The sequence below is a fragment of the Colletotrichum godetiae genome (genome assembly GCF_030913485.1).
Source record: "Colletotrichum godetiae strain CBS 193.32 chromosome Unknown BDP55scaffold_45, whole genome shotgun sequence".
In the NCBI taxonomy this organism is placed as follows: domain Eukaryota; kingdom Fungi; phylum Ascomycota; class Sordariomycetes; order Glomerellales; family Glomerellaceae; genus Colletotrichum; species Colletotrichum godetiae.
Window position 1 is genome coordinate 143,744 of NW_026851293.1, and position 26,950 is coordinate 170,693.

Below are 26,950 nucleotides of genomic sequence, written 5' to 3' on the forward strand. Positions count from 1 at the left end.
TGTTGGTCTCATAGATAGTAAATTAATAATCATTAAGCGTTGAACCTCGAGAAAGTGCAAGATTAAATCTTTGCGTGAAGAACCATCAAATTCAATCAGTCATTAACGTGAGACCGCCCATGAACCCGCTCAGTGGCAATCTGGCACAATGCAAAGACCCAAAGCAGCTCACAGTACAGGCGCCTTACTGTCTACCCTCGTGTTGACTCTCACGTGGAAGTCCACCGGCCTCAGGTTGAACCAACCATCTTGCTTCAGCACATACGAAGGATCCGCCATCGTGAAGTCAACCTCGTTGATTAGCTTCGCCACCACGACCATGTTCCACAACCAAGCATAATGCTTTCCGATGCACTCTCGCTTGCCATTACCATACGATCTTTTCACACTCAACGGGAGCTGCTCATACCTGTCGCCCATCATGCGCTCAGGCTTGAATGCCAGCGGGTCTTCGAAGACCGAAGGATCCCGGTTCACACCTGCAAGAACGATGATCATGGGCTGGTTGTAAGCGATCTGGTACTGGCCTCCCGCAAGCAGCACGGGGCTCTTGTTGCCGTCCTTGGGGATGGGTTCAATGTTGAAGCCTGGCGCCGCGAAGGAAAGTCGCAAAGACTCACGGACGATGCCCTCGATATACTTGAGCTGCGACAGGTGCGCATAGGTCAACTCGCCGTCACCGACAACGCGATGGAGTTCTTCACGGGCAGTGGCGATGACATTCGGATTCTTCAGCATGAAGTAGATGGCGGTACTGACCATACCCGGCGCCGTGCTGCTGCCGATAGGCATGGAGACGATCTCATCCACAATCTGAGCGTGGGTCAATGACTTCTCCGACTCGGAATCCACTGTGCTGAGAAGGGCAGCCAAAAGATCTTTCCGGTCCGAGGGGTTGCTCTTTCGGTATTGGACCAGATCCTCCGCGTAAGCTCGCATCACTTGCTTTCCCTTCTTAAACTTGCTTCCGTAGAGGAGCCAATTGAAAATACCAGGTCGGGTGGGTCGTTGCATTGCCTCAGATGTCGAGTCCTCCATGCCTCGAAGCATCGGGTGTTCTGGTCCATTGAGGCAGTTGAGCTTCTTGCCAAAGAGGGCCAAGGTCGTGGCCTCGAGGTTCAACCTGTTGAGCTCGCCAATAGCGGATACCTCAGCGTTGACACCGAGGCCCTTCCACTTCTCGAGAAGCTCGTTTGTTGTGCTAAGCATGTCATTAAAGCGCTCCGCCACAGATGCCGATGTCAACTTGGGGGCGATGATGCGGTGCGCAATACCCCAATTCTCCTCGTGGTCGTAGGCCGTGAAAAGGGCATCGTGGACTGCATATCGGATCTCGACGATGGGTCCTCCAACATATTTGCGGAATCGTTTCTCGTCACAGAGTTCCTCTGCGAGTGCGGCACCAGCGACGAACACCATCGTTTTGTTGAGGACCTTGATTTGGAAGATCTCGCCGTACGTCTCGGATAGCTTCTTGAGGGACGCCCAGGTGTTCTTGGTGTCGATGTTCTTGATGTTGCCCAAGAGGGGCACACCCGGTGGTCGCGGGATCGGGGTCGACATCGTGTGGGATATAGAGAATACGGACGTAAGAATTGGATGGAAATTAAAGAAAGCCGTAACTCTTGAGGATGGTCAAGTGGCCAGAAAAGCTGGCCGGCCTCGAGTTTTAAATTGAAATGCCCAGCATCTCCCAAGTCCCAGGTCTGAGATGTGGAATCTTCTTTGTTACCCCTTCGCGTCACTGGTCCAAAACTATCCCTCGTCTGTCTCACCGGGTCACGGCTTCTCCCAGGCGCGACGGCCCGTATTTTGCAACGCGGTTGCTGTCATTGGATCAACTGGTATTGGTGTCACGGTTTCTGGCTGTTTTCGTCCAGTTCGGAGAATCATGTCTCACAAGGTCAGACACTACGCTGGACGAGTGCTGATTGCGCCTCGCCGTTACACCTCTGCGGGGAGTCTGCGTAATATCGTACTCGTCATTATATGGACTGCGTAAACTCTAGTTCTGACGGTGCATCTAGAGAGTTAGTTGTATGAGGTGTAAACAGTCACAGCACATCTGCGGGCCACGCGGATGCATCCCAAGTGCACTGAGGTTTCGGGAATCCGCCTAGAAACCCCAACATCGGGTGTCTCTGATCTCTCAAACTTTAAGTAGGAAAAATGCCACCAGATGGGGAAGCAATTCCAGAGATCTGCAAAGTGATTCTCCCTAGCTGATAACTGAGTAAGACATGTGTTAGTTGGCCAGACATCTAGCTTCTTATCATTGGTTCAATGCCGCTTTGCATGTGCACTGCGTCGTCTGTGTATCAACGTAATCTCATCAACCTAACAAAACACTGCCTACTTCCGATGATACATGCCATATATCATCTGTGTAGAACAATAAACTATGGGTAGAAGTTCACTTTAGTACTATTCCAGCCTACTGCCACTATTCATGAGGCAAATTTGGTTGAGCAACTTGAAGCAAGCGTGGCAGCCAAACACGACCAAAATGCTAGGCACATAGACCACTGACTAACTAACTACTTACTATGGCATCCAAGATCATCATATGGGTAATCAATCAGCCTGGTCACATGAACATAATCTGATTCGATTGCTTGCTCATCAGGGTGTACAATCTCTTGCAGGTCCGAACGCTTCCATTGACCGACTATCGTCCTCCAATCAATAATCAGTGTTGGACAATGGGATATCAAAAGTTAATCTAACTAACTACTACGCAAAATGATTCAGTGCTGTATTCTCTCCATGGGACAAAAGTGAAGATGCGACCAGTGTGGATTGAACACACGACCTTCAGATTGATTGAGTGAAGTTTTCAATGGGTCTAGATGATCCATACTTCAGTCTGACGCTCTCCCAACTGAGCTATGTTCGCCGCTCATCTTCGAGCTCACGTTCCGTTCGCAAGCTCTATCTCCTACGCTGGCGAACGTCCGGAGATACTCAATAGCACCCTCAATCCAACGGCAACATCAGTCTCAACACATTGTCCGCCTCTTGGGTCTCTGGGGAGTGTCTACCAACTAAGATCCTCGATGGTAGCTTTGCGTCCTTGGGTGCCGAGTTGTCAACACAAAGTAAGGCTTGTATAGTGGTGCGATGGACAGTGACAGGCATTAAAGTACAGCTTGCGGTATCGACTGCTCGTGCTCGTGAAGATGAACCTGCGAGAACCTAAGTAGGTTTCATCTCGAAAAGGCGCCTTGATTTCGATTTCTGAGTACAGAGTTCCACCTCAAATTTTACTGACCAAGTCTGTTCCATTAATCCATCGCACCCAATGTACGGGCATCTCTGGGACCTTCAGTGTATCCTCAGCGCAGAGAAAGCAGTCGACAAGCTCGGCAAACTCCTCGGGATATTGCCAGTGTGGAGCATGGCCAGCATCTGGAAACTCGTAAACACTGACGGCTGTGTTGCACATTTGCCTGACCATGGCCTGGCACGTGTGCTTTTCAAAGACATAATCGTGAGATCCTGATTGTTCCTTGAATTAGTACTTCTTCGATATTGTAGAGGGCAAGGCTAGAATCATGTGCTTACCTCGAATTATCAAGACTGGGACTCTTAGCTCGTGGAATCGTTCGTATGAGCCTTCCGATGAATATTGTGGACTCATAAACTTGGCAAACGCCTGAACTTGACGTCTAGTGCCATCAGTATCAATGAGATCAGACCAGTCATCCCTTGCCTCGAGCATTCTCCGGAAAGTCGCTCTCCCCGCTGCCTGGCTGGTCTCCGAAGAGTGACAACAGAATTCCAGCAATGCAGCTTCCTGAGATTCACGGTCGTGTGCCATGCGGATACCCTGAAAGGGCTCGGGCGGTGGGAGTACGACTCCCGGTCCGATACTGGGTAGAGACCCAATGAGAATCAGACGCCGCACCAAAGTTGGGTGGTTCAAAGCCAGCATCTGAGCTGCGCATCCACCCATCGAAAAGGCCACAATGTCGACTTGCTTGAATCCGAGTTGTACAATGAATTCTGCGCAGTAATCTGCCCAACTTGAGTATGATGCAGGTACTTTGCCGGTAGACCGGCCAATTCCAGCGTTATCAAAAAGAATCACGGGCCGCTTTTCAGCTATCTTGTTCATAGAAACCGGATCGATCTGGCTCATTGTAGCCCTAGTCGGTGTGAGGTCATACTCGTCACTTAGAAGCAGGCTGGACTAACCTGAATGAAACGAGATGGATCACGGGAATCCCATTTTTCGGTCCCAGCCAACGATACGCAATCTTTGAGTCCTTGACCAAGATGAACTGATTAGGAGCATTCTCGTATTGAGCCATATTGAGGCAGGTAAACGCTGATACTGTGACCCTTCAATAGCCACGATATTTGCGTTTCTGTCCAGATTCCCTGGCCACATCAGGTTCCTAGCCGGCTTTATAGCTGTACTTCACGATTGAAATCATACACAGCCTCAGAGATCAATCTCAATGTCTGGCACCGCATCGCCTAGGAAGATATTGCCCAGTGAGAAGAAAAACTGGTAAGTCATGCCGGCGGCAGGAGGGAACAACTCTTCCATTCCAAGAAGACCGACGGCTTGCCGCTACTCGAACTTTATCATAAGCTCTGTTCTTCAGCACACACAGAAGCCGACCATTAGCTGCACATGGCTGTCATGATTGGGGTTCGATGGGCGGGCTACTACTGCAGTCAACAGGTGACTTTACAGATGTGCGATAACCGGGCAGGCGAAGATGGAAAGCTAGTCGGCTACCCTTCCCGTTCGTGGCCTTTGACGAAACGAGATAGTAACAGACATACACCAGATGTCCTAGCGCAGCTATTAGTAACGCGATGCCTGCATGGTGAAGAATGGAAATGACGTCCCTTGGAGCAAGTTGGCGCCAATAATTCCACCTCCCGATAGCAGACTTTGGAACGTCCCCGGCCGAAAGCCGTAAATCTCCGCAATGTCTGCATTCAGAGTTTCGCCGGCGCCGAAGCCAAACCGGGGCGAACATATACACTTGGCTCTCGATGCGGTATTTCTTTACGAAAGTTCTGGAAAGGATTTCGCCCCGAACAATATGAAACGAGTCATTGAACGCCCTAATGCAGCAAAGTCATAACTCGCAAAACCATGCCGACATCTTCGGTGAGTGGAAAGATGGGGGCTCCTACTAAGGGGCAAGCTAGGCCTGAGTGCAACGACGTGGTTGCCGAACTTGCCGTAGACGCTTAGCCTGTCCACTAACGTCCACTAACATTCATCTTTAGCCTATCTACTCAGCGACAGCCAGTACTAATACGGCTATCTCAGAACGGAGAATTCATCGTCGCATTTTCCCTTAGCTTCATCAGCAGGTGGTTTCATGCCAAAGAGGCGGGAAGGAGCCCGCCGGTTGCGGTCATGGAACATGGAAGAACAGCAGCGCCTTTTGAGACATCGGACAGTCGGGCTGGAGGCTCGGGGGGTCTGAGCTCGAGGAATTGTGAACCACAAGAAACCCGAGCAACACGGAATCGGTTGGTGGATTTGACAAGACCGACTGGATAAATGTAAGGTGCCATCCAGAAGAGGACGCCAAGAAGCCAGTTGTACTAGCCTGAGATCTTCAACAGACATCTCGGAGTTGTATCTAGATGATTGTCATATGGTCAGCAAGTCCACTGAGAACTTTTGCTTCGTGAAACGTCCCCTTGCTTATCTTCCTCACCGTGTTTGGTACCTGTCGTGGTATTTTCGGTTCTGTCAGTCCCTGCTGAACACTGTAGAGAAGTGAGCAATGATAATAAGACCGAGCCGAACACGCGATATCATTTCCAGCAGAAGTCACACAGGAGTTACCAGAGACTGGAATCTAGTCCAGATCCACTGCCCTCGCGATTCAGACGCGCGTACCGACATATTTTCTGCCCAGTTTTCGCTTTGGGGCATTCTTAGATCCCCTTTAGCAACCCTCAAGCCAAGAATGGCAAGATCTGTTATTGAAGTTCTCAATCACTAGGAAGAGAGTTCGTTAGCCCCTCAAGAGTCTGAAATCTCGCTTGTGAATTGAAACGATATTTCCACAGGTAGGAAGAATGTGCCCGACCTCGGTCGTACGGAGGTAGCAGCAACATTTCACAGTTATTACGTGACTCGGTGCGACTCGGATATCGTAGCCACTTTCGCAAGATCCTGCGACTGACAATTGACGGCAAGTCAGAATCACTCTTAGGTGGAATTTGGTCTCGAAACACTAGTTCTATAAAGAAGGTAAGGTGTCTAGTATTTGGGGCGCTCCTAACCGAAGAGAAGATTGAATAGCATGAGCTCTCTACATTCTACCTCAGCCCACGTTCGAAAACTTATAATATGAAGTCGGATAACCCTGATATTCAGGACCTTCGAAACGTCATCCCCAAGGATTGCTTTCGTCCCTGCACGCAGACTTCTCTCTACTACATCACCAGAGATGTCGTGGCTTCGGCAGTGCTCGCGTGTCTCGCCTTTAAATACATCAAAGAAGATCAACTTGGACTCATCCCATACTTCCTGGCATGGGCAGCGTACTCCTTCCTCCAGGGTCTCGTGTGTACCGGTATCTGGGTATTGGCCCATGAATGTGGCCACGGGTCGCTCTTCTCCTCAGCAAGAATGAACGACACCTTTGGATTCATACTTCATTCTTTCCTGATGGTCCCGTACTTTTCCTGGAAGTACACTCACCGGCGCCATCATCGGTTTACAGGACACGCAACTAGGGACGTCGCCTTCGTGCCAGCTATGAAACCAGCCGACTCTGACAGAGACATGTTCTCTCCTTCCGGGCCCATGGAAGAATCAGATGTCCCAATAGTACAAGTAGTCTCGCTGATGGGACAGCAACTGCTCGGCTGGCCTTTACACGTTTTGTTCAATGTGTCTGCCGGTAAAGACAGTCTTCTGCGAGAGGTTTCCGGACCCTCTCGTTGGTTGAGAGTCAGCCACTTTGATCCTTGGAGTTCTATATTCAGGGAAAACGAAGCATGGCACGTCTTGGCTTCAGACTGCGGTCTCGGCCTCATGGTTTTATTCTTGTTCTGGTGCAGCAAGGAACTTGGTACAACCAGCATAATCCTGCTATATCTTCTTCCTTACTTATGGGTTAACAATTGGCTTGGTAAGAAGAAACGGCGAAACCCCTAAATTTTTAAGCTGAGGTCATCCTCTTACGGCAATGAAGCTTACATCTAAGTACCTCAGTCGCTATCACCTATCTACAACATAACCACCCCAGCGTCCCTCACTACACCGACGATGGATGGACTTTTATAAAAGGTGCCCTTTCAACCATTGATAGAGACTTTGGCTTCATTGGGAGGCACTTCTTCCATCTCATCATTGACAGACACGTGGTTCATCACCTGTTTCCGTAAGCAGTTCCTCTGAGAATGCCCTCACGCACAATGAGTCGAATGAATTGAACGCTCTAACCCCATTCATAGAAGAATACCATTCTATAAAACAGACACAGCTACTGCTGCCATCAAGCCAGTATTGGGTGAGTTATATCATTACGAAGACCGTAGTTTTTTCGGCGAACTATGGTACCAGTTTCGCACTCTCAGGTACATGGAAAATGACCCCGATCGTCCTGGCTGTACCCGATGGACGTTGTAACGAGAGACATTGTTAGGATTGATTGGATTCACAAAATAGACGTATCAGGCCTAATTTGAAAGAAAGCGTTATGTATTCAATCGCAGCATGAGCCCTCCATAAAACGCCTATCGCCCGCACACCAACACATTTGCATGTCACCTGACTCCTGATTCCCTTCCAAGTACCAACATCGGCCGAATCTAGTTCTTATTTAGGGTTTGATAGGTCTGAATTTGAGCTAGCATGAGATGGCTCATGCTTGGGCTGCCATTCCTCAGAATCCCCGATCCTGTCGGCTGTGATACCAGCTCGTCCAGCAGGGTTCAGACCAGCCTCTAATTGCCTCTTGTAGGAAACGTATCGTAGTCTCTCGGTCTCGGCTGGCGTAAGTTTCAGCTACAGACAGATCCTATCAGTAATTGCCACAAACTAGCATTCTCAATAAGGGGAACTTACATATATCTCGATTCCAATTGCATGCAAAGCAAGGGCCAACCAAAGTGCCATACCAAATGGCATACCCGCAGCCACACCAGCTTCAGCAGCGGATGTTGGGTTGAGAATGTCTGCGTGCACAATTGTTTGTTGACCAGGGTTCTCTCCGGAGAAGTAGGATGCACAGGCGGGATAGAGTTGGAGAGTCCGATTCATGTTGCCGACCATAAAAGCAACTTGATCGCAAGGACGTGCCGCGTAATAGGTTCCAATACTGCTAATCACAGCTGCAGCCGAGAACTGGATCAAACGAAGAGTGATGATAGAGCCAGCCTATATGCGACGTCAAGTAAGTTAACTGTTTGCGTTTGGGATCTGTTACAGCAAGCTTACGTAGAACCACGCTCGTAGCATCCATGCTCGATGCTGCTCGATCTGAAGTCGCTTGATGTTGACAAATGCTAGGGTGAGCGCAGTGACGAACATGATTGCCATAACGCCGATAGCAGCTTGGGTGTCCAGCGTGCCGCCAAAGGCATTCCTCGCAATCATCAAGGCGCCCGCAATTCCAACGAGTGCGAGAAGGATGACAACATAACCGTTGATGCGATGAAAGAGAAGGACTTTGTGACGAAGTACTGGCACGAACTGGAAACATGCCAAGAAGCCAGCGGGCAAGATTCCAGCAAGGTGGATTATGAGGCCGGCTTTCTCGTGGCCCTTTTGGTAGTTGAAGCATTCCCCTGGCGCTGCTCCACTGCAGAACGTATCGAAGTTGAGGTACTGGAATCGCGCGAGGGTAAATCCCATGAGTGCACCGAAGAAGATGAAGAAAAGAACAAAGTTGTAGCCTTTCGAGAACCCCAGGGGGTTATAAACTTTTCGAGTTGCGGCGACGAAGCCATTGGCCGGCGGGCGAGTTGGCTGGACCATGGTATCTTTACTGATGTGAATGGTGATTTCGGGGCTTTCTAGGACAGGTGTGTGTGGTGGATTCGAAATTGGATATGCAATCCTTTGATGAGACCGAGTTATACGTTTCTGAAATCTGTTGTGATGAATGTTCAACTCTTTCGTATGTTTTTATTTCAGCGAAGTCTCAGTCTCTTATAACTTGCAATTTGCGCACTCCGTTGTCTTTTTCATCGCGATCCCATTCTTATCGAGACCATGCTAACGCACTCTTGGAGTCGAAAATGCCAGGATCAACACGCGCTTCCCTGCAAGGTCTGAGAGGCGCATGTTCGATTTGTTCGATTTGGGAAAGAGAATGCGCGACAGTGTAGCATACGGGGGTTGCCGTGGCTCACTTTAGAGTCACGGTTGAATTCAACCGCCCAAACGCCATCTTGGCGTCGAAAAGTAATCCAACGTCTGACTATTGTAAGGATCTCTCGATCTCTAACAGCATCTCACAGTCCACGGCGCGCACAATGATTCCCGAACGGGGTTAGGCTCATTCCGCATTCGCAGCCGTTTGAGTGGATTCACGTAAGCATGCGGGCGTTCAACACGAGTGAGCTTAGCCCAATCCATCGCCCCAGATGGATGTTCAAGGAGCGGCGCATCCTTCCCCCGTGTCTTGGAAGAAAATGTCGTCGTCATTGAGCCTAGTGGTGAATCCATGTTTGATTATTCTGCAAGCCTCATCATTCGCTCCAGCCTCTGACTGATCCCCTACCTAGTTGCTCAGCCATCTGGAGTCTGACGTACTACGCATACCATACCCAAGATCTTGGTATTCGTCCGCGCGCACCGTAAGGCGGAGCCTACATACAAGCTTACCGGTTGCTCCCGCCGCGCACTCGGTACTTTTCGATCTAACTGCTGGCCCGAGCAGGACTTTAGAATTCCTCCGTAGTCATAAACGGGTCACATCCCTCGCCGTCACCTTGCCTGTTTGAGAAGCATCTCGCGCCGGGAACCCACTCTCTCTGAGATCCTTGACATATTCAGCAACATGGTTGGAGTTCCCGGGCGCTCCAAAGGCTGCAACACGTGCAGGAAGCGTAAGAAAGGCGTAAGTTTGCCAAGATGGGCTGATCTACTGGTCCATTATAACAACGACGCGTTGCACTGCTGACAAAAGCGCTCTCAGTGCGACCTGCAACGACCTTCATGCGGGCAGTGCTTAAAGGCTGGCTTAGTATGTGCAGGCTACGAAAGGAAGCGCATCTTTGTCAATGTTACCAAGACATCAACAGGCAAAGACTTCAAGGTGACGACTTTGATGCCGGTCTCACCTGCGCTGATTCAAACACGCTCGTTATCTCAGTCCGCCCTTGAGGAGCGGATCCTCGAGCTCTTTTGGGATGGCTACATGCCTGACGCTCCGCTATGTAGTCCCAGGAGTCCTGTCATGCGATATTCCAACGCAGACTGGGCAATGACCGTGCGAGATCTCTATCGCACCGACGCCGCCTTGCGTCTGAGCTTATTGGCACTGAGTCTGGGTACAATAGGTCGTCGCGACAAGCAGCAGTGGATGATAGACGATGGTCTCAAGTTCTATTGCAACGCCTTGACTGAGATGAACGTTGCCCTAAGGCATTCAAGGAGATGGAAGTCAGATGCCTTGATGGTGACTTCGAGAATCCTCGGCTTCTATGAGGTGAGCGGGTCGTCCCCGGCCGAGAGAACCACAGCAGCTTACTAACTCCTATCCAAAAGCTGCTCTATGGCGCAGACGACCGAGAGCGGCATGGTATCTCTCAAGCAGAAAGCTGGGAGGGCCATTCTTTAGGCGAACTTGCCCTCATAATGCAGCGAACCCCGGAGGGGCATATTGCCGGTCATGGCCACGACTTGTACGCTTCAGGGCGACTTCATCTGGTGAGTTGGAGCCCATCCTGTCATCTGGGCTCACAGACATCCATGCAAGTCATGCTCATGATATCTTACAGGTCATATCTCACATCAAGCGTAGACGAAGGTTCCCGCTAAGCCATCCAGCTTGGAAAACTATTCCGTGGCAGACTATCCCAAAGACCCCGAAGGATATCCTGATTGACGTGTTCGTTGACATCCCTGGACTCCTTGAAGACCTGGATCAAATGAATTGCTGTAAAGACACAGAGGAGAAAGAATTGAGGCGCAGCGCACTCATCCAAGAGTGTTGGCGAGTCGACGGAGAGCTCAACTGGTGGCTCGATAATCTGAGCCCAAAGAAAGAACTCGAAGAACTCGCGACTCGGGGCTCGGATAGTCCCACGGCTTGTGACGTTGCCGTTGCCTCGATCATCACGCTATACTGGACGATCTGTATTCTCACCTATAGCACTCTCCGTCTTGCAACTGGACCAACATCTTCGGCGCTGCCCGAGCGAACGGACCCCCGTCTCTACTGCACAAAGATCGCCAATATTGTCGACGTCTTCTTCCATCCATCCGCGGGGACGTTCGGAATACAATCAGCGCCATTGCCAATCGGCATGGCTCTGGTATACCTGAACTCGTACGAAGAAGGGTTCAACTCGGAAACCAAGTATAAGCTGGTGAGCTTCTTTGGACGGACGGCAAATAACGGCATCAGTGTAGGGAAGTTCTTGATGAGCACCCAAAGAGATGGGCTCAAGCCCAAGACCAGTGTGGAAATTTCGCCCGAGGGTATCAAGGCAAAAGCAAGAAGTTGGTTGGGCGTAGTACCCCGAAAGGGACCAGTCTGCCAACCATTGCAAACATCCTCAAGCCAAACACTGGCCTGCCAGTGAAGTTTCCTGTGGTTTTGAGGTAGGCAAAGCGATGTGGAACAAGCACAGTTTCTCCCTCTGCGGGGGCAGCTGTTTCAGCAATTGCTTTTACGCAATTCCTCACTAGGTCGCCGAAATGAGGGCTTCGTGACTCCACACATCAACCAAACAGCTCCATAATGTGCAAAATTCTCCATGACACCCATCGGATTGGCACAAAGTCGTCAACAACCTCATCAGCCCTGGTGGTCTAGCGGTATGATTCTTCCTTAGGGTTATTGAGCATTCAAACACCATCTTGGAAGAGGCCCCAGGTTCGAATCCTGGCCAGGGCCTGCCTAACCATTTGTCTTCTCGAGGACCTCGTTCTTGATTATCTGGTAGATGTCTTGCTTTCTTTGCATTTTTGTATGGTTCTGATCAGGCCTCTCTCTGTTTTCACTGTATTTGTCTTCTATGGAGTGCACCCGAGGAACCCTGAACAGCTGTGTAGAGATGCTCGATATTAGGAAATTTGATGTTGAGGATGGGTCTGACGAACCATAGAATAGATGGCACGGTGGTCTCATAACTCATTTTGGCGGCCGAAGACCATATGTTAGAAGCCTTGGTGAGAGTACATCGATTTAATAATGGCACCCAAATCACAACATCTGCCTGCATCTGTCATTTTTACCTTGCTCATCTGGATCTAAACGCTTCGTCCGGTGAGTGGCTCAACCTTGGGTCTCATACCAGCCCACGTGAAAGTGATACTCCCAGTCCTTCACTCATGAATGAGTACCTCCCAAAAGATTTGGCGACCCAATTGACCCGGTTCCCGATTCTAACGACAGGTCACCAGCACACAAATATCCAACTACGCCTAAGCCACTTTAGGCGGCGTGCATTATGTAGCGAAGCCGGACAGATATGGAAGCTCCCGTGCTATATTTCTCCTATTGGCTGTCAGCAGGACTGTGCAGCATGACGAACACGACTCGAAAACGTACTGGGGGCAGGCAACTCCTTACGTGAGGCTCAGCCGTTGGACTGGCCCGAATCTGGTGCCGGATCCGACTCTGTCCTGCAGGTGGACAACGAACTAAGCTCGAACGAGCTGTCGTAACCCCACCATAGCTGTTGTTGCCAAGATCATGGGCAAAGCCGGGCTAAACTGAACCTCTTTTAAATGTGCGGTCAGTCAACATCGTCGGTTTCGCCTCTCTGGCACTCTCCCGCTATTGGTTTGCTCGGGTTCGGGCAAAGGCTGTATAGGTCTGGGCAACATCGCTCGTGAAAATTACTGCTCAACACAACATTACATAGCTTAAACTCTCGATCAGTTGGGTTTACTTCGATTCATCGACATCGTCAGGACGTCATGACTTTCTATACGAGAGGCTGGATGTAGGAGATACTACAACTATGCGGAGACCTGTGCGGCGCAGCTTCAAGTTGAGTCGCGATATAAAACAAGATGTGACGAGCTCTTAGACTCGAATAAAGGGGCATCAACAGCAACACATCAATTAACCATCATCTCATCACACTTGAACCTTCAATCCCGACCATTCATACCTCGTCGCAAGTAGCACAGGAGTTCCGAATAACTTCATCATGCGTCTTTCAATGTTGCCTGCCTTCCTCATGGCTGGTGTCTCTATGGCCCAGGGAGACATTGCTGCGCTCCTCGCCTCTCAGCCAGACCTCAGCACGCTGCTTGAACTCGTCAGTCTCGTTCCCGGACTTGCAGACACTCTCGCCTCATCTTCCAACATCACTATCGTGGCCCCTACGAACCAAGCATTTGCCAACGTGCCTCGAGATATCCCCGAGGGCGAGGCTATCGAGTATCGCAACAACACCATTGCGATCGGCGCACTCCTTGCAAACCATGTCTTCAAAGGAGTCTATCCGTCGAACGTGATCACCGACGTTCCTACCTTTGCTCAGACCTTGCTTGATGGCTCTTACGTCGATTACAGACAGCCTTTCTCCAACTTCACAGGGGGCGCCTACAACGGGCTCGTGAAGAATGGCAAGGACGTCTGTATCTTGTCGGGAGAGCAAACCATCTCCACTGTCACTCAGGCTGTTCGTGTCCCCCTGATGTAGAGCTCCAAGGAAGCATTGTACTGACATGGAAAACAGGACATCAAACTTGGAGAGGGAATCACTATCCACAAAATCGACACGGTGCTCTCCTTCGGTGCCCCGTTCCAGCTCTTCACCTTCCGAGCGGGCTATCTCGCCATGAACGCCGCCTTGGAAGCTGCGCACCTGGGCTTTGCCTTTGGTGAGACTGGTGCCGATGAACAAGGTCTCAACATCTCCGACTATACCATCTTTGTTCCCACCGATGAAGCTTTCAAGTCAATTGGCTCTGTTCTTGAGACTGCCAGCCTGGAAACGCTCCAGGAGGTTCTTCGATACCACATCATTCCCAATAGCGTCATCTTCTCGCCGTCCTTGGGCAACGTCACAGTTCCATCTCTGCAGGGAAACAACCTTACCTTTACAGTCTTGCCTGATGGTTCAGCCTGGGTCAATAACGCAAGAATCACGTTCCCCAACACGATTCTGTTCAACGGTGTCGCCCACGTCATTGACAGGTCAGTGAATCACAATGATCATAGCAGATGTGCGTTGGACTAAACTTTCTTTAGTGTTCTGAGTCCTGGAAACTTTGATAGATCTTCCTTGAAGCCAGCGGCACCAGCATCTGAGCGAGTCGCTTTCCAGGGCGCATCCTCAATTTCAAGCCTGCCCTTTACGAGCGTCTCATTCGCGACGGACATGATGGCATTCACGGCAACACCCTCTTTGCTTCAGACAGTTGCTGCCGTAGCTACTGCTACCGCTACTGGTGCTGCTAACGCGACTGCCACGACTTCTGGCAAGCCGAGTTCGGTCCCAACTAGCAATGGTATCGACCTTTTCCCCGGCATGATCTTGGCCCTTTCCGTGGCTACCGGCATCGCTGCGTTCCTCATTTAGGTCTTCCTGGCCCCGAATCAACTCGCATGGAAAGAGGAGGACAGGGAGATGGCTCTATGAGGGAAACAAGCACACAATTTCTAATAAGATGCCCGCTGAACGGTCCTAACGTATACGTATGCTCTGGTTCTACGCTTTCATACATAATTTAACGACACCGCATTCATCAAGATATTTTAATAGAGCCAGCCCGTAAGGGCAGCTGTCATGCTATGTTCTTCTTAACCCTGGCTTCCCGGAAGAATACATGTATTTTGAGATGGTCTTTGTGGCCCAAACGGGTGTATCATCCAATCAAGGTATCATTGGTCATCGAGGTCACATGTCAGAGACGATTACGGGATACTTGGACCGGCTGTTTATTACAGCTCTCGTAAATACTTCCGAAACGCCCTTGGCATGTGAAGTCCTATACTTTGAGCACTCTTGAGTGCTCTTGAGAGTACCCGTGCATACATGACTGGACCTTAACGTGAGAGGTCTAAGATATACATTCACTGAAACTGTGATTGGCGAGATTAGATCGCGAGCTGTTGCACGATTCCATTGGGTGACTGGTCCAAGGTTGCCGGGCAAGTCTGACGTAAACAAAAAAGCAGCCTTACTTGTACGTGCAAGACCTATCACACTGGTTGGATGGCGTTCTTAGTATCAATTCGTAAATCTGACTCTAGAGTGTTGAACCATACAAGCAATATCCTCGATTAGCCGCGTAGGGCAGACTTGGTTTCAGTTCAAGGACGACGTTAGCTACCTACAGAAGGAAATTCTGTGAACCACTTGTCTATATTTAAGTGCACGCATCAATGAGACCAACTTGTAGATACTTTGATATTTTTCACTAGTAGTTAGTGCCTATGTCTTGATACTTGCAAGTATGGCTACTTGATAGTTGCTATCTCTTCCCATGTAAGACTCTAGAAAACCTCGGCAAGCCCACCTTACATGTACACACGCAAGTCGATCGGACGGGGCGGCTCCGTACATGCTCCGTACACCCCCATCCCGTCTGGTCTCTCGCAGCAAGCACCAGACCAGACGCGGGCAGCGGCAATGTGCCACAGGGTTTCACGATGGGCCGATGGTTAAATTATGGTGGTTCGGCAACCACAACATGCGATGTATCCTCCACCATGGGCCGTTGTGGTCCGTGATTCCGTGTGGGCGGAAACCTGCGAGGAGTAAAACCCGGCGCTAACACCGCTGTGCGAGGGCCACTTTCTCCGGCATCGTCTCGCTCAGGCATGACCGGTCTGTTGACCAAGGGCTGGCGAAATACGATCGTCTTGGTTTACACAGTATGAATGTGGGATACTCATTATGTGAATTTCAAATGTTTTTATTCTTTTGTATTTGGGCAGTTTTGTTTTGTTTTACGGAGAAGTGACACATATCCTTGTGCACAGAGACGAGTGAAGAAAATTAGTATGCTTTCCTCCGAGCATTCCGTCTCCGGAGCCCGCCGTCTCTCGTACACCGACGCCAGTACTGCGAAAATATTGATACAATCAAAACAAGGGTATGGGGGTATTGATCATTGAAAAACAAGTGTAAAATTTCAGACGCCAAAAAAGCCAGCCCGTTGATTGTCGCCACCGTTCCATCAAGGGAGTAGAGTCACACGGAGTAGCCGTGTAGGTTGTTTGCTGATGTAGCGCCGAAAATTTTTCGTTGAAGCCTCGAGGCTGCGAGGTTGTGAAAAAAGCTTGAGGTGTCTGGTGGATGAAAGCTCGGAATTCATCGGCTTGGGTGGTAGTGTGGGGGGGCCATTTGCCAGCCTGGTTGGTGTGGGTGTGTGGTGTAAGTTTTTCCCCTTTTCTTGGGTGTTGAGCTTCGGAGCCTCTCTCGGTGCAATGTAGATACCGTCGTATTGAAAAACTTTTCGATTCATCTTGAACGGCCTTACATCTCGAGAATTGTTGATTTAGAGGCAGGTTCGGCACTCGTGGTGGCCGCAGGACGGGCACGAGTTGCTGATGACGATCATGCTTCCGCACTTGCAGCAGGAGGGAGCGACGGGCATGTTGACGGTTGATTGGTGCTGTTGATGGATTATAAACGTTGAGAGCTGATGTAGCTTGCTTCAAAGAGTTGTCTTCTTTGTCGTTGAGAGGAATGGTGATGATAGGGGAAGGAGAGAAACGAGGAGGAAGAAGGAGGAGGAAAGGCTCGCACTTATAGACATTTACCTTGCCTACCTTCAACCCTCGAACGCCCATTCATTTGCGGCGGACCTCTACCTCAACCCAGCCAACCCTCTTCGGAGCCTTGGACCCCTGGTCTGTCCGTAATGGTTGTGGTTCGGAGGTGTATGTAAGTAAGTGGTGGTGTGCACGGCTCAGCCGGGTGTACATAGTAGGCCGAGGAGAGGCAAGGCAAAGTAAGGCAACATCGGACAACCCAAGACAGGGTAGGACAGAGTTTGAGCAAGCAAGCGCCAAAAAGAGAAAAAGACGTCTGCTAGGTATGCCAGGTTCATGGTTGGCTGGACCCTGAGATGGGGTGGCCGCCGCCCGCGCAGACACACGGCCGGGGCCCAGCAAATCGGCATACCGATCGAGTCGAATGCGGGGTTTAGTTCAATTGTTGACAGGGCCTTATTACAACTCGAGAACTCAATAAAAGTGCGAGAAAGACATTCATACACGGAACGGGTGAGAAGGATGCAGTGAGTAGTCCCCCCAGCCGCCGCCCTAGCTGTGTGCTGCGCTTGTCTTGTCTCTCAACTCTCTCATCTTCTTCTCGCGGGCGAATGACAACTCGAGGAGACCGCACACACCCTAGCACTGGTAAGAAGGCCTGACGTAGGTGTAAGGAACGTGCGCCAGAGCGCCAAGAGGGAACAGAGTTGGGCGAAACCGCGAAGGGGGAGAATGCGACTTCGGCGGAAGTCCTGCGATTCTCTTACCCTTAGCCATCGAGTAACACTTTTCGGACAACAACCACACGTTTGCTCCCACTCAGCTTATACTCTCTGCCACCAAGAACCATCTCCCCCAGCCCTTACCCTTTCTCCCCCATCGGCAGGCTCCGGGGTTCGGCGGGTGAAACGCAGCGCTTGGAGATGCACAGATGAAATTGTCTGTCCTAGTTTGTGGGATGGCACACACCTTGACGCGCCTTCATTCTAGCGAACTCTCTTGTCGGCTTTCCATCCATCCATCTCCCCTCATTGCCTATATGAAAAGGCAGCCACTTCTGTGGGAGATGCACAGATGAGGTGTGGCACGACGCCCGACAGAGTTCTAGCCGGCAATAAAACTTGGAGCTTAGGGCATTCAACAAGACAGCACAGCTTCCGGAAGCTCCAGACAGCTGTCAGCTAGCAGGCCTAGCTCCGAAGAATCCGACCTCTACTGGGTGGATGGAGGGTGGGAACTTGAAGCATTCACCCTTTTTTGTCATCTGCATGCATGAGGCGCGGGAGATGAAAGTAGTGAGCAAAGTAAGTACTCTGCAGTTCGTCTCACAAGCTTTCTTGCAGCGCGTCTCCAGGTGCACAATTCCCCCCACGTCGCTTGCGCTGCAAGTTGCGCTTCGCTGCACGAAGACCTGCAGGCAGCTCGACGCGGCCAAGGATACACTACCTTTAGTCCGGTCCCGGGGCAAGGGGGGTAACACACACACCTGGCAGTTGGTTGGACTAAGACATCGTGGGCTTCCCGTTCATTGGATGACGACAATAATTATGCGAATGCTGGGGAAATGGAAATGGAAACCGAGCTAATGAAAGGCCCGCGATTACAATGTGGAGAGAAGACATGGAAGATGGAGGGGAGCTGCTTGGGGGGATGCTATCCGAAAAGGAGGGGGGGGACACCACGATGCAGCCAACAGCCGCCGGGCTACTCGGGTTGAATGCCGGCGATGGGAATCCAGAGGATAATGTGGGAGGTTCTAACTCCTCAACCGGAGGCTTGAGCTTGTCAGTCACTCTGACGATCCAACTACCTGACCATCGTGCCATCCAGCTCTCATTCCGCCCAAGCTCGGGCTCCAGAGATGAACACAAAAGGTGTTGATCTTGGTATGCCAACGAAGACGATCAACTCTTGCCCAATAGTCGTGCCGTCTTCCCGCCCCCTGAGGGCCCTGACGGCATGTCTCTCAACTACCCCGCAAGATGAGCGAGATCGACTCAAGTGAGATCTCTCGACGCGAAACGGTCAGACTTGACGCTTTGGGGGGAGGGAGTGAAAGTGGAAAACCTGGGGCAAGAATGGCAGCCTCTGGGAGGCCAAGCAGTCGCATCAGTTCCTGCGCCACTGAACCACGGACGGCAAGGTTCCTCGATGATCTGGGGTAGCTCTGTGTTCAGCCTTTAGAAGCGGGCGGTGACTTTTGGCGAAGGTTTATAACAAGCAAACGCCACACTGCATGACACGGTAGAAGGGAGGGTGTGTGTATCGATACCACAACGGAACCTAACTACCAGTCAATCCGGGGAAGAATAAGACGGGCGAAAAACACCAGAAACGTCTTCGACAGAGCGGCAAATGAGTCCACAAAAATAAGGCTCCTCTCAATATGAAGATGACCAAAAATAAGGACAAAGGAAACGGGGCATTTCAATGCGGCCTGCGTCGGCTCACACCGAAAAAAGAACGTGGAGATGAATCGACTGACAGACAGCCCACGACTCAAGCTCGACAACACGATGGCGAGGAGACATCCGGCGATGTCCGTCAAACGGGGCCTTTTCTCAGATCTACTCCTCCGTCGTCAAACGACCTAACCCCGTGCAAGCATGAAAATGAGGCATTCTCGCGGCTATTCGAGACCCAACCCCCCCAAAAGTTTGGCGGGTGCCAAGCGAATGAAAGACACTCGGTTGTCATTGCGTTGTATTGCGCCGATATTTTCCTTCCCTCAACGGCGGTCTGTTTTCGTGCTTCTCTCCCTCCCCATGACCGGATGAGTTGAATGTACTGCACGCATGCCTAAGTTGGAATTTTCTTCTCTCTCCTATGTTTGGGTTCATTCTTGGTCAAGGGACTTCTTGGCACGATGCGTGGAGTGTCGTAGCACGGCCTGATGACGATACCAAAGCGCTTCCAGACGTGGGTGGGTAGCGCGAGTGTCTCAACTGCATACTACCGTCTCTGTATTCTCGTCCTCTATCCCATCATCGAGGCATACCCCTTTTATGTCTACACGACTTTGCGTCAGAAGAAGTGACTGAAGACTACACACACGAGGTCGTTCGTATGTGCCTTTAATGTGCCCTGGCAGGCAACGAAGCGAGAGTTCCGAGCCATCAGCCGGCACTAACTTCAGGCTCCTCAAGCAGAAGGTGAACCATCGCCGAAAGTGACCAAGCGGCGCCCAGAACTCGGTAGACCGGCTCAACTCTCATCTTTCTACCGCAGTACCTACATAGGTAGACAAATCTGCCCCTTTCTCCCAACCCCAAGTTTAGCTATGACGCAAATGTTTCTGCTAAAATTTGAACGCACGTGAAACTCTAAAAACGGCGTGACAGGGACCCCTGTGGGGACAGAGTTGCCCCCAGAACAGCGGCCATCCCCGTCTTGGACTTGGGGTTTCTCAATGCAACACACCAAAGACGCTCTGCTGGATCCAGCTGCTTTGCGGCGCAGCCTGTGCTAGCGGGAGGCAGATGGAGCGAATCATCCTCCGTTGCTGCGAGGCATAACGAACATCCTAGCAAAAGATGGACGGGAGACTGGGGGCCCCTCATGTGGCAAAGGGACGCTGTGTCGCAGCGTTCGAAAATGCCAGAGCTTCTGGGCAGGCCAAAGTTCCGTGAGGGGAGAGACCTCACCACCATTTTCTACTTCTGACTTCCTGCAGAGGGTTTGAGTGAGCTTTCCACCGTCTGTGATCCAGATCGACTTGAGACGATGAGGGTAAGCTGAAGCCTGAAAGGGCCTTGCGTTAGCCGTGTGCGTCTGACAATAGCGGCATCTGAGTCACTCGCCTGTCAGCACTTCAGCCTACGTCTACGGGCAACTGGAATAGGCTAGGCAGACTATTTCGGATCTGAGAATGGAATTGGAGATATGGCACAGGAAGAGGCAGAGCCCAGAATGAAGCTAGAACTTTAGTGCACCCGGCGCATTATATGTCCGTCGGATAGAGATGGATGATGCTCTTTATGCGTCTCTCGTAGGCTGGTCCACCTGGAAGCCTCCTGGTGGGGAGAAATGGCCGTGGTCCTTGAGCAAGTTCACCGAGGCGAAGCAAACCACACCGCCACATAGCAAATTACCACCACAAACACCGTTCCTCAAAGACTGGGCACTCAGAATGCCTTGCGATATGCCAGTCCTTGGGCCCCACGGCCCCCATCCGAGAGCCCGGCACCGAATGGCCGGCTCGGCCAGGCTTCGGAGACCCACCCAAAGCCCGTACGAGAACAGTCTCGTTGTTCGAACTACTACGTGAACACTGCCCTTCCACAGCCAAAGCTTTTTTGGCATACTGACACATTGCCCCTTTTTACAGAAGGGTAATCCCACTTAGCCTTTAGGCAGAAGCAGCTAAGTAGCATTCATCTGAAAACCCGTGGAGCGATTTAGGAGAGCCAGTGTAAGCTATCATTGGATAATTAGCATGTGCTCAAGCGCGAGACTGTCGAATTGGCCTCCAAGTGAGGCCGAATCCATGTTAGGTGTCAGCCTAAGTCTCACCGCATGTACGGATCTCCCACAAAGGATTTGTTTCAGTCATCCGGCGACGAGGCCAATCCTGTATTAAAGCAGGCAACCTCAGAGTAGTCTCACCTTGTAGAATGTGCATCTTTCAAGACCTGCATTCAAACTCGTATCTCAGATCGATCTCGTAATTGTCACACTTGAACTTCAAACACCCCTATCAACGAGTCTAATACGATTACACAATGGTTGTCTCATCTGTTTAAGTTTCTGGGAGCTTCACAGCTTACATCGTCTCTTAGGTCATCAAGCATCCCCTCCGAAGCGGCTCTCAGAGCACCGAAGATGACATGGTCGAAGATAAAGACACTAAGTCAGAGTCTTCCTTTGTAGATCTCAAGCACGAAGACGTTGAGGCAGAGTCGTCCAGGTGCGATACTCCAACGGCCACTATGACGGAGTACGATACCTCAGACGACGTTGCGTTGTCTCTCCACGCGTTCGCCGAGCGGGACGGCATCATCGCGAAGATCAGTCCGCCTAAACAACCCGAGAAGCCAACAGTCCACGTCCCCTGCGACATCGTCCTCGTCATCGACGTCTCGGGCAGCATGGGCGCCAACGCCCCGATTCCGGCCAACCCTGGTGAGGTAGCAGAGAACTATGGGCTGTCAGTATTGGACTTGGTCAGACACGCTGCCCTCACCATTGTAGAGACTCTGGACGAGGGTGACAGGCTCGGCATCGTCACCTTTGCATCCCAGGTGAAGGTGGTTCAGGAGTTGATCCCGATGAACAAGAAGAACAAGGTCCTTACCAAGAAGAACATCAAGAAGATGGTACCCACGGATGCAACCAACTTATGGCAAGGCTTGTTGGAAGCCATCAAACTGTTCAGCCGGGGATCAGGCGTGAAGACGGGACGCGTTCCGGCTATGATGGTACTGACGGATGGACAGCCGAACTTGATGTGAGCCTTATCTACGTGCTTGCGTTGAGAGTCTTTGGAGCTAATCCTCACGAAGGTGCCCTGCCCAGGGATACGTGCCAAAGATGCGTGAAGAAGTTAAGAGGCTCAAAGATGGGCGGCTACCAGCCTCGATTCACACATTCGGCTTCGGATATAACTTGAGATCTGGTCTTTTAAAGTCAATCGCCGAGGAAGGTGGTGGGAACTATGCCTTCATTCCCGATTCTGGCATGATTGTAAGTTTATGCTTGGCCGATGTTTTGTTGCCATGACTGAAGCTATAATCAGGGAACCGTCTTTGTTCATGCTGTTGCCAATCTACAAGCAACATACGCCATTAATGCCACTTTGTGCCTTACCTATTCTCCCTTGCTTAGCATTGAAGAGGCAATGGGCGAGTCTGTTAATAAGCAAGAAGTAGAGATCCTTGAAGGTGACGTGAAGAAGGGTCTACCAGATCGGCATGAACTCTCCATCTCACTCGGAAATCTGCAATACGGTCAGTCAAGGGACATCTACCTTCGGGTAGATGCACCTGCGAAGCTCACCTCAGAGAATGCGGTTGTCAAGGCCTCGATCCAGTACTCTCGCATGGCAAGTAGCATTCACGGACAAAGCACCTCACAATCGCTCCTGGTCCCGACAACTCTTCCCGAATCTGAGCTTGCCTACCACCTCTCTCGCTCCAAGATCTGTTCCTTCCTCTCGACCATCATCCCCATTGCTCCCGACGGCGAGCATAAGGCCTTGTTCCGTATCTCACCCGAGAAGATCAAGGAGCTGAAGGCACTCATCAAAGACCTACCGGCAAAGGGCTTCCCATCTGACCCGAACAATAAGTCCCTCGTCGAGGATCTCGAGGGCGCTCAGCCAAAGGGCCAAGTCTCTCTCGCCTTGACGAACGAGGAGTACTACAAAAAATGGGGCGTCCACTACATACCCTCATACTTGAACGCGCACACGCGCCAAATCTGCAACACCTTCAAAGATCCTGGGCCGCTCCGGTACGGCGACGACAGTCCTCTCTTCATCGCGTGCAGGAACAGGTTGGATCACGCGTTTGACAGCATTCCTCCGCCCAAACCCTCCAACCAGCACACCGCTACCCACCGCGGGCGAGTGTCTATGAGCCATTACAACAGCTCCTCCGGCGTATGCTTCATCGCCTCGACGCCTGTGCGTCTCGCTTCAAGCCGCATCGTTCCCATCAAGGCTCTCCGCAGGGGCGTAGCGGTGCAGACGCCCTCTGGTCCGCGCAGAGTCGTCGCTATTCTTAAGACGCCTGTGGAGAGGGAGATTATGTGCCGCGTTGGCGAGCTCGTCGTCACACCTTGGCATCCTCTGTCTCTCGATGGTGGCAAGACGTGGACCTTCCCGGCTAATATTGCGGATCAGCCTGTGAGGTACACCGGCTGCATCTACTCGGTTCTGCTTCAGCCAAACCGGGACTCGAAGGCTCATGCGATCAACGTCGCAGGTAAATGGGGCGTGACTCTTGGTCATGGAATAGTCACAGGGCAGGACTCGAGGGCTCATCAATTCTTTGGCAACTACAGAAAGGTTGTCAGAAGCCTCAGAAGGATTGGGGTCAGCAAGAAGGGGGTTGCCATGGGCGGAGGTGTAAGCAGAGACTCAGCTACCGGGTTGGTATCGGGGTTTGCTCTTCACACGAAGCGGAACGTGAGTTTGAATGGAGTTGTGAATAATGCTATCCATATGATTTGACAGAATTTCTTCTTGTTTTCTTGCCTTCTCAGAACATAGTCGCACACCCGGAGCCCGTGGACTGAGCACATATAAACGAAACTCACTTAAGGCGGAATCATTCAAGTAATTAGCAGACTATATTTATGAACTGAGTTTATTGAAGTCAGATTCCATCGGCTCACTGTGTCTGTTCTTCTACAGGGGTCGCCGGATAGTAACCAAGGGGATAGACATTCGTTTCAGTCTATCTCAATGAGACATGGATGCAACTGCTCTCACAAAACCAACACTGTCTAAACACTCGTTTGCTCATGGTTCGTTTAATGCCTAGATTATGCCACGATAACAGGCTTATTGTTTTTGATTTGCTTAGATTGATGTAATTTCCACTTGCATCTCTCCATGATAAAAGAGCGACTTCAGGACCTGATTGCGCACATAGACATGCACCCAAGGAGGTTGTAAGATGCGTCTTTCCCGTATAACCCTCGAATCGGTTTCTTCATGCAGTGGCCTTCATGATAGCCGCACCCAAGGCATCAACCTGATCCCCCGTAACCTTGGTGGCCGATGTCTTGAATCCCTCGTTGAACGGGAAGCGCTCCTGCTCGAAGATAATGTTCATGAATTGTGTCGGGGCCATCGGAGCCTTAAAGTCGCCAGCCATGACACCCAGGATAAAGGCAGACTCAGCAAAGGAAGTCTTGACTTGTGCCGGCGTCAGGTTGAACTGAGGGTTTTCCGCCATCGCGGCGCTGATTCTGATACTCCGGGCTTTCGCCATCGTCTTGATGTCGATTGTCGGACCGGTGAATTGAGCCTTGACTTGGTTCCAGACCGTAGCGTCGAACTTGTTGGCGTTACCTGTAACAGCCTGATCCGCACGAGATAAACTTCCGTCGTGCTCGATGACGTTATGCTTGGCCATGTCCGCCAGGTTGACGGTACTCGCGTTGCCTGTGGTCGAAGTTGTGAGAGCGGGTGTACTGAGGGAGACTGTGACTTTCTCGTCGATATTGAGCGCTTTGCTAAAGGCGAACTTGAGCTGGTCCATGGTGATGTCCATGCCATCTCGAGGCAGGTATCCGTGATTGGCGAGAGCGTTGAGAACCGGGCAAGGTGATCGGCTGGCTTTGTCGGGAGCCATTTGAAATTTGAAGGCCGGGTCCTCCGCCCGGGGTAGAACGGAGGCTAGGCTGCCCGTTGCGAACAGAACCATGATCAACGTTGAGCTGTACATGTTGACTTCGACCGATAATGAAAAGTGATTGTGTTGAATAGTCAAGTATTAGATGAACGAATGGCCAGCAACGCGTCGTAAGGAGTGGTTATTTTAAATCAGCAAGCACACTAAACGAACTGATTATATCACCTTCATCGGGCCAGCGGAGGCAGTCTATTATCTAGATAAGCTCAAAAGTCTAGATCGCCTCAATTGGTCCCCGGAGAAGCATCCAACGAGCCATTAAAGGTCGCCAGCAGGCCGGTATGAATCGTGCTACACCGGACGTCCAGTCGACCGAGGGTTTAATTTGGCGATTACTGTACCAAATTGACTTTCGTCGAAATGAAACGACATAAACACAATTCATACAGAAAGCCAAAGAAGGTTCAGCTCAGGCCTATCTAAAGCTTCACCAGTGGGATGAACGGCAAACACTACCAATGGGCTGCACCAGCGACCAATAAATATCATCTTTAAAACGATGACCGTTTTACAAACGCCAATAGATCGAATCATCGAATCACTTTGCAGAGCTACCGAGCACGTATAGCATCCATCTGCCCGGCCTCTCCCGTCTGGGCAAGTAGATCATAGCTCCCGCCGTAAGTAGTCGGGGCCTTGCCGGAACCCGCGCGCCGCTCTCTGCACATTAGGTACGGAGCACTCCGTAAAAAGGACACAACAAGCCACATCACTCAGCCCTATAATACTATTCTGACGAAATCTGCCGAACTGACTTCGGAGAGAGTCTGCCGCAAGGATATGTTGGATATGGCATTCCCTAGTGCTTGTTCTAGGTAGCTCGAAGCTCGCATTCTGGCACGCAACCTGGGCGAAGGTAACTTTCAGACCATCTGATAACTGTCTTTCGGCTACAGCGACCTATTCTGGGGTTCAGTGTAACATGGAGGCACCGGTTGAACAAAGCATCATGGCATCTCTGACGAATCACTGCCTTGGCATTGGTCATTGTTCAAGCTTGTTGGCGGAGGTGCAGAAAGGGACGGGGTGACAGGTTGTCGGATCGTCATTTCAAGCGAGTAGGAAAGGCCCTCTGCTATTACCACAGCGTAGCATTCTAGTACCCTCGTCACGAGATAAGATCCTGCTCTTACCATTACCTGGAACAACTGCGACTGGACTTTTCGCAGAAGATACCATATGGCACAACTAAACATCGGATGGTCAAGGTTATATAGAAGCCACAAGTAAGGCAACTCTGAGGCCAGTTTCCAAGAAGTTCTTATGCTCAGTTGCCAACCAACCAGCATGAAGCATTACATATTGACTGATATATTTGGAAACAAAAAAGCTTGACAAAGTCATGGTGAGATTTTGATGATATTTTGTCGGGCGGTTGCGCTCAAGATGACTCGACACCAACTCGGGGTTCCCCATATCATTGCGCTAGAGGCTTGGAGTGCATCCCTCGCAACTCCTTCAGACACCGTCTGTCTCGCCTTATAATCTTCAAAGCCCTCGAGACGACCAAAGACGAAGTCTGCATAGTACGCCGAAATAAAGTCTCCGACCGCTTATTCATGTCTTGTAGCGCGCATTATGCTGCCATTTCAAGCGGAATGAAACCTGTCAACACTTTCCTCGCAACTGATATGAACATTATAACAACATTTTTGCTGACTTTATTCATCCTTGACTGGAGCAGTGTATTCGTGACAATATCCCGAAATTTTAGAGCTCATTAGTAGGGTCTCGCTCTACGGA

The 26,950-nt window shown here is 50.8% G+C and overlaps 9 protein-coding genes and 2 non-coding genes across 11 annotated transcripts; 5 read left to right on the forward strand and 6 right to left on the reverse strand.

Moving 5' to 3' along the window:
* Positions 1–37: 37 nt before the first annotated feature.
* BDP55DRAFT_675496 (cytochrome P450) lies at positions 38–1,695 on the reverse strand. Its single transcript, XM_060575749.1, has one exon. The coding sequence runs from the start codon at positions 1,561–1,563 to the stop codon at positions 169–171; it is 1,395 nt and encodes a 464-aa protein (XP_060425611.1). The 5' UTR covers positions 1,564–1,695; the 3' UTR covers positions 38–168.
* Positions 1,696–2,784: 1,089 nt separating this feature from the next.
* BDP55DRAFT_t272 lies at positions 2,785–2,896 on the reverse strand. Its single transcript has one exon. It is a non-coding gene; the product is annotated as a tRNA-Phe (tRNA).
* A 360-nt stretch (positions 2,897–3,256) lies between these two features.
* BDP55DRAFT_560042 (Alpha/Beta hydrolase protein) lies at positions 3,257–4,313 on the reverse strand (the record flags this gene model as incomplete). Its single annotated transcript, XM_060569956.1, has 3 exons — positions 3,257–3,498; positions 3,565–4,148; positions 4,198–4,313. 3 exons carry the CDS (start codon positions 4,311–4,313, stop codon positions 3,257–3,259), a joined length of 942 nt encoding a protein of 313 aa, XP_060425612.1.
* A 1,787-nt stretch (positions 4,314–6,100) lies between these two features.
* Positions 6,101–7,714, forward strand: BDP55DRAFT_675502 (fatty acid desaturase). Its single transcript, XM_060575750.1, has 3 exons — positions 6,101–7,121; positions 7,205–7,373; positions 7,447–7,714. Exons 1-3 carry the CDS (start codon positions 6,335–6,337, stop codon positions 7,619–7,621), a joined length of 1,131 nt encoding a protein of 376 aa, XP_060425613.1. The 5' UTR covers positions 6,101–6,334; the 3' UTR covers positions 7,622–7,714.
* BDP55DRAFT_771593 (uncharacterized protein) lies at positions 7,696–9,402 on the reverse strand. Its single transcript, XM_060581113.1, has 3 exons — positions 8,432–9,402; positions 8,060–8,371; positions 7,696–7,999 (listed from the first exon to the last, which is right to left on the reverse strand). The coding sequence occupies exons 1-3, from the start codon at positions 8,969–8,971 to the stop codon at positions 7,811–7,813; spliced, it is 1,041 nt and encodes a 346-aa protein (XP_060425614.1). The 5' UTR covers positions 8,972–9,402; the 3' UTR covers positions 7,696–7,810.
* Positions 9,403–9,998: 596 nt separating this feature from the next.
* BDP55DRAFT_560033 (uncharacterized protein) lies at positions 9,999–11,748 on the forward strand (the record flags this gene model as incomplete). The annotated part of the gene is made up of 4 exons (XM_060569955.1): positions 9,999–10,058; positions 10,137–10,649; positions 10,709–10,870; positions 10,942–11,748. 4 exons carry the CDS (start codon positions 9,999–10,001, stop codon positions 11,746–11,748), a joined length of 1,542 nt encoding a protein of 513 aa, XP_060425615.1.
* Positions 11,749–11,966: 218 nt separating this feature from the next.
* On the forward strand, positions 11,967–12,062 carry BDP55DRAFT_t268. The gene has a single exon. It is a non-coding gene; the product is annotated as a tRNA-Pro (tRNA).
* Positions 12,063–13,356: 1,294 nt separating this feature from the next.
* On the forward strand, positions 13,357–14,706 carry BDP55DRAFT_696706 (FAS1 domain-containing protein; the record flags this gene model as incomplete). Its single annotated transcript, XM_060577600.1, has 3 exons — positions 13,357–13,803; positions 13,861–14,321; positions 14,376–14,706. 3 exons carry the CDS (start codon positions 13,357–13,359, stop codon positions 14,704–14,706), a joined length of 1,239 nt encoding a protein of 412 aa, XP_060425616.1.
* Positions 14,707–16,027: 1,321 nt separating this feature from the next.
* BDP55DRAFT_675507 (uncharacterized protein) lies at positions 16,028–16,736 on the reverse strand (the record flags this gene model as incomplete). Its single annotated transcript, XM_060575751.1, has 1 exon — positions 16,028–16,736. A coding segment is annotated over one exon (321 nt), but the record flags the coding sequence as incomplete, so codon positions are not given.
* Positions 16,737–21,111: 4,375 nt separating this feature from the next.
* Positions 21,112–24,265, forward strand: BDP55DRAFT_675516 (von Willebrand factor type A domain-containing protein). Its single transcript, XM_060575752.1, has 4 exons — positions 21,112–21,571; positions 21,626–22,293; positions 22,349–22,529; positions 22,582–24,265. Exons 1-4 carry the CDS (start codon positions 21,569–21,571, stop codon positions 24,016–24,018), a joined length of 2,289 nt encoding a protein of 762 aa, XP_060425618.1. The 5' UTR covers positions 21,112–21,568; the 3' UTR covers positions 24,019–24,265.
* A 237-nt stretch (positions 24,266–24,502) lies between these two features.
* On the reverse strand, positions 24,503–25,147 carry BDP55DRAFT_560070 (Chloroperoxidase; the record flags this gene model as incomplete). Its single annotated transcript, XM_060569957.1, has 1 exon — positions 24,503–25,147. The coding sequence occupies one exon, from the start codon at positions 25,145–25,147 to the stop codon at positions 24,503–24,505; it is 645 nt and encodes a 214-aa protein (XP_060425619.1).
* Between the last annotated feature and the right edge of the window lie 1,803 nt (positions 25,148–26,950).